The sequence below is a fragment of the Vanessa tameamea genome, chromosome 2 (genome assembly GCF_037043105.1).
Source record: "Vanessa tameamea isolate UH-Manoa-2023 chromosome 2, ilVanTame1 primary haplotype, whole genome shotgun sequence".
Classification (NCBI taxonomy): Eukaryota; Metazoa; Arthropoda; class Insecta; order Lepidoptera; family Nymphalidae; genus Vanessa; species Vanessa tameamea.
This window is the reverse complement of record NC_087310.1, coordinates 15187501-15193918: the sequence shown is the minus strand read 5'-3', so window position 1 is coordinate 15193918 and position 6418 is coordinate 15187501. Positions and strand designations below refer to the sequence as shown.

The following is a 6418-nucleotide window of genomic DNA, read 5'->3' as shown; positions in this document are numbered from 1 at the left end:
CGTATCTCCCGGCGAAGTCAAACTAACATCAAGTACATCGCCAACCACGCACCTAACTGCAGAGGAGGGATTAAGACAATGCTCTTCACAGAAAACAGATAAAGAAACATCCGAAGACAAAACCATGAAAAAACACACGCGGACAGGACCTGGACTCAGCAAAGTCTCAGTCCTCATTAAGAAGAGGAAAGCGGCCACAAAATCGAGCCCTCCCAAGGGCCCGCTGGAACTGGGGCGAACTTGGGCCCAGGCGATGTCTGCACAAAAGAAAACAAAGACAGGAGGCCTAAGGAGGCTGGCATTGACCAGAACGGCCCAAACAACGGCCAGACAAATCAACATGGATGACGCAAGGCGACTGGCCGAAGTCTCCGTGTTGGACAAAACGCTGGAGGAGACCCAATGTAAACTATCAGAACAAACCGTGGATCTGGACACGCGAAAATCTACATCACCACCCACCCGCACCTTCCCAAAAGTAGATCACTACTCGATAGTGATCTCAAATACCCCAACAACAAGGGAAACATCCCCGGGATCCGGGAGGGAAGAGGAATCCGACGCTAACTGGACAGATGTGGAGAGCCAGACATCGGAGAGGCGACTGAGCATACTCCCACCAATGGGGTCGCACACGGGAGTATGCAAAGACCTTGCGACAGAGAAAGCCCGGGAACTTCTCCAGACGGGGAAAGACGCCTTGGAGAGCTCGACAAACCTTAAAAAGGAGCTGAGGGCAACGGCTGTAAAATCCCTCAGTAATCTCTACGAACTGGTGCTCTCATTAGCCGACTCTAGGAACAGACACCGTTTAAACCTAGAGTTGGAAAGAACAAGAGCAGCCAGAGAGATGGTTCGGATAGAGAGGGCACACTCCAAAACACTGGAGGAGCTTAAAATCGGTCATGACGAACGGATGAGAGAGATTATCGACTCACTTGGGGGATCTCACAGCTCGATTATGGAGGTGCAGAGCTGGCTTAACTATGAACTGGACGGCGTAGTTAAAAAATCAGTGAAAACCGTCCAGATGGAAGTAGAACAAATCAAGGAAAAGACCAAAAAGACCGCCAGCAAACCCAGGCGTCCCCCCACGAGAAGGACTCGGGCTAACAGAAAATCCGCAGCCACTGACCTAGAGACGGCTATAAAAGATCTCACTCGCACAGTCGCATCACTGGCGACTGACATCCACTACATCAAACAAGACCTGTCAGGGATGGGAGCCAGAAACAAACTATCAGAATATAGTCAAATCCCCGACGAAGAACCAAAGAGACGGGAAGAGCCTAGCTACGAAGATATCAAGAAAGAGCTCAAGGCGATGAGGGCGGAAACGGAAAGAATGCTGTCAGACGTCCTCAGAGCTAAACCCGTCTCAAAGGAAGAAATCGGGGAGGAAATCAAAGGAGCAACGGCAGCCATCATCAACAAAACAAACAGGATACTTGAAGAGGTGGTAGAGGTAAAAGAAACGACCTTCACAAATATGGCCACAAACTCGGCCAACACAACAGGACTCGGAACGGAATTAGCCATGGCAGATACGGCTGCTCAGATTCAAGGTTTTCTGAATCCGATAAGAGCTGACGTGGCGGAAATGGCCTCTGCGTCCAAAGAGTTAAACAGAACAATGGAATGGTACAACTCCTCTTTGAAAAGGGGGAACAAACATAACAATACAGTACCAACCTTGGAGCCTGGCAGATCCTACGCCTCGGTGGTAAAGGCAACACCACAAAATCAACCCAACCACACAATAATAATCTCCAGCACTGACCCCAATAACACAGGGAACAAGGTGCTGGAAGATGTCACAAAGGCACTAGATTTTAAAAACACCGGCCTAAAAGTGGATAGGGTCAGGAAGGCTAGGAACAGCAAGGTTTTGCTGAGCTGCCATGATAAGGAGGACATCATCAAAATAAAACATCAAATAAACAAGAATAAGAACCTAAAAGCCCACGAGCCAAAGCCCCAAAATCCCCTAATAAAAATAAGAAACGTCATGTCCTACCTAAAGGATGATGAAATAATAGAACACATCAGGGCGCAGAACAAGAAACTGTTCCAAGATCTGCCTGGTGAAGAAGCACTGCTAAAAATTCGCTACAGGAAAAGGACAAGAAATGCCTTACAGTGCCATATCATCCTTGAGGTAAGCCCGCCGCTCCACAAGAGAATGCTGGACATGGGTTCTGTGCACATTGCCATCCAGAAAAGAGACGTGGAAGACCAGTCCCCACTCGTGCAGTGTGCCAAATGTCTAGGTTTCGGACACACAAAGACCATGTGCAAGGAGTCAAGCCAGTACTGCAACTACTGCGGTGGAGCACACTCATGGCAGGAGTGCCGAACCAGACAGGAAGACAGGCCACCGACATGCAAAAACTGCAAAGAAATAAAAACACAAGACATATTTCCACATGTGGCATTCAGCGAAGATTGCCCTCAAAAACAAATGTGGGATAGATTGGCGCGTTCCAAGATAAGCTATTGCTAAGGTCAGCCACGACGACATGAGGGCCCCAACAAAAGTCGACAGAAGAAGTGGAACGAGACTGGAGATTATACAATGTAATCTCCAGCGCTCGAAACAAGCAACGGCTGAGCTTCTGAAGCTTAATGAGGTAAGGGGTATAGCCATGGCACTGGTACAGGAACCATATACGGGTTCCTGCGGTAGTGTCAAACAATACCCCGGCACAAGAGTCATCCAGTGCACTCAAAACATCCACAGCCGTAACCCAGTGAAAGCTGCTATAATCGTTTTCGACGACCGGTTGAGAGTTATCCAAGACCCTCAGCTGGTTTCCGAAACCGAGGCAGCAGCGATACTGGAGATCGGAAGCTTCAGACTCGGAGCAATCTCGGTCTACTTCGACGGGAATGTCGACATCGGGCCCTACATAGAAAGAACAAAAGCAATAGCGAACACCCTGAACGCGCCAAATACCCTTGTAGCGGGAGATATCAACGCTTGGAGCTACTGGTGGGGTAGCGCCTCAGAGGACCAGAGAGGGACGGAATACTGCGCCTTCCTTAACGAGATGGACTACCACATCCTCAATACCGGACGAACTCCGACCTTCGAGGTTTGGAGAGACAATAGGCACTGCACCAGCATTGTGGACGTAACCGCCTGTAGTTCGTCTCTGCTGGGGAAGATAAAGGACTGGAAGGTGGATGCAACGCTGATCACATCAGACCATAACGCCATAACATACACACTGGTTCTAGGCGGGGGGCTGCAACCGGCACCCATTCCAACGACCAGGGTGTACAACACCAAGAAGGCGGACTGGTCAGCGTTCAGAGAGACATTCCTTTCTTCACTCACAGAGACGAACGTTACGTCAGAGAGGATAGATGCCATTGAGTCCGGAGAGGAAATGGAGATCCTGATCGAAGCCTACACAACATCCATTCGGACAGCATGCGAAATCGCTATACCGAAGTTAGGCAGAAGGCGCAAGGGCACCGTCCTTCCCTGGTGGTCCGAAGAGATTGATCTCCTCAGAAAGAACGTCTTGACCAAAAAGAGGAGAATCAAAAACGCTGCACCCCACCGGAGGGAATCAGTACTGCAAGAATACCTTGAGGCCAAGGACAACTACATACAAAAATCCTTGGAGGCACAAACTCAGAGTTGGAAGGAGTTCTGTACCAGGCAGGACAGAGAGAGTGTGTGGGATGGAATTTACCGTGTACTCAGAAAAACAGCAGGTAGAAGAGAAGACCTTCTGCTAAGAGGTAACGACGGCAGGACACTAAGCCCCAAGGAGTCAGCCGACCTCTTAGCCAATACATTCTACCCTGAAGACACGATGGAAAACGACACCCTGCACCACACTCAACTGCGCCGTCTGGTAGAGAACCTACCTGAAGAGCAAATGGGAGAAGATGACCCACCGTTCACTGGAGCCGAAGTGGAAGCTGTTTTAGCAGAGCAGAATCCAAAGAAAGCTCCGGGACCGGACGGATTCACATCGGACATCTGTGCCACGGCTATCCGCTGTGCGCGGGAAGTATTCCTAAAGATAGCCAACAAATGCTTGGCTATCTCTTACTTCCCGAAACAGTGGAAAGTAGCCCATGTAGTCATTCTGAACAAACCTGGCAAAGACGATTACACCAGCCCAAAGTCCTACCGCCCTATAGGCCTACTCTCAGTGCTAGGGAAAACGGTAGAGAAACTTTTTGTGAGAAGACTACAGTGGCACCTACTCCCAACTCTCAACTCGAGGCAGTACGGTTTCCTGCCACAGCGCGGTACAGAGGACGCCCTCTATGACCTAATGAAACACATCGAGGAGGAGAGGGACAGAGGTAACTCTGTCATCCTAATATCATTGGACATAGAGGGGGCCTTCGATAACGCGTGGTGGCCAGCTCTAAAGCAGCAGCTCAGGCTCAGACGCTGTCCTAAGAACCTATGCCTGATGGTTAATTCTTACCTCCAACACCGAAAAATAATAGTCAATTACGCAGGAGAGAAGTGCGAAAGGGATACCACGAAGGGATGTGTACAAGGCTCCATAGGGGGCCCCACATTCTGGAACATCATTCTGGATCCCCTTCTGCAGAGACTATCGGTAGAGGAGGTATACTGTCAGGCATTCGCGGACGACTGCGTTCTGGTGTTCTCCGGAAAGTCCATAGAAGAGATGGAAGATCGCATCAACAGAGTGCTGGAGGTAACAGTAAACTGGGGGGAAGACAATAAACTTAAATTCGCAGCAGCCAAAACACACGCCATGCTGCTAACTAAAAAATTAAAATATACCCCCCCGCACCTCACCATGTCTGGTACCCCATTGGCCCTCGTTGATGAGATCAAACTTCTCGGATTAACCATCGACAGGAGACTAAATTTCAATAAACACGTACGCAACATCTGTACTAAGGCAGCCAGCATCTATAAACAGCTGGCTTGCGCAGCAAAAGTCTCCTGGGGACTGAACGGAGAAATCACCAGAACAATCTACATCGCAGCCGTAGAACCTATCATCACCTACGGAGCGTCCGCGTGGGCAAAAGCGTCTGAGCTGCAAACCAACAGGAGGGCATTAGACTCACTCCAGAGGGGCTTCGCACAAAGGATCAGTAAAGCATACAGAACAACATCACTGAATGCGGCGCTGGTCCTAGCCGGTATCCTACCATTAGATCTGAGGATAAGGGAGGTGTCGTCTCTCTACGAGGCGAAGAGGGGTTTCTCCACCGTCTACCTACCACCAAATCGCAGACTCGAGGAGATAGTTAAAGCTGGGGAACTACCACACCCAGCAACTCGCCTCCAACTAGAGTATAGTCTCCTCGAGGACACGTCGGAAGCTACTCAGGCAGCCCTTAACATCTCGGGCCCACAAATATACACCGACGGTAGTAAAATGGAAGGCAAGGTAGGAGCCGCGCTCACGTGGTGGGAAGACGGCAAGGAGAAACTCAATGAGGTCTTCAGCCTTGACCCCTCGTGCACAGTATTCCAGTCAGAGCTATATGCACTCCATAGAGCGGTGACCAGAGCAATGCACAATACTAATACGAATGTCAACATCCTCAGCGATTCAAGATCATCGCTAGAACTGTTGTGCAGCGCTAGGCTCAGTCACCCGCTCATTAAATCCATCAAAGAGTGCATAGCGGAAATGCTGTCGAGAGGGAGGGGAGTGCGCCTCTTCTGGCTTAGAGCCCATATAGGGACGTGCGGGAACGAAAGGGCAGACGAACTGGCAAAGGAAGGTGCTTCAAAAACCACCACAACTCCAGACTACGCGGAGGTACCGTTATCATACGTGAGGAACAAGATCCGAGAGGAATCTATCGCCAGATGGCAAGATAGATACGACACAGCCTCTCAGGGTGCGGTTACAAGAACGTTTCTTCCTGACGTCAGGAAGGCCTACAGCCTAGTACGGGGAACGAAACTTAACCAGCACCACATACAAATCCTCACGGGACACGGAGGTTTCGGAGAGTACTTGCACCGGTTTAGGCTGAACGACAGCCCCCGATGCGAGTGCGATCCGAACATCAGTGAAACAGTGTGGCACCTTTTGCTAGAATGCCCCAGATTCCAAACCCTTAGACACGACCTGGAGAGTGTCTGTGCCCTAAAACTCAGACTTGAAAACTTATCCAACATCCTCGAAAACAAGAACACCAAAGGATACTTCCTAAGCTACATTGAAAAGATAGCAGAAATAGCCACAAGGAGGAACAAAAAACCAACAACCATTCCACACCGCAACACCGAACCTATCCAGCTACCAACACAAACCGTCACCAACTACAATTTACAAATCACCAAAACAAAACCTTATCTATACAACATATTACAAGACGCAGTACCTGGCAATGCTGGGATTCGCATTCGAGGGGTCGCCCTTTTTATGGACGACAACTCAGAAAGAGT

At 49.7% G+C, this 6418-nt stretch overlaps 1 protein-coding gene across 1 annotated transcript; it reads left to right on the top strand.

The window, feature by feature from the left end:
• The first annotated feature begins 840 nt into the window (after positions 1-840).
• On the top strand, positions 841-2510 carry LOC113402094 (uncharacterized). The gene has a single exon (XM_064215538.1). It carries the CDS (start codon positions 851-853, stop codon positions 2501-2503), a length of 1653 nt encoding a protein of 550 aa, XP_064071608.1. The 5' UTR covers positions 841-850; the 3' UTR covers positions 2504-2510.
• The last annotated feature ends 3908 nt before the right edge of the window (positions 2511-6418 follow it).

Coding starts and splice junctions, on each gene's coding strand:
- LOC113402094 (XM_064215538.1), top strand. CDS start 851: ATGGTTCGGATAGAGAGGGCACACTCCAAAACACTGGAGGAGCTTAAA.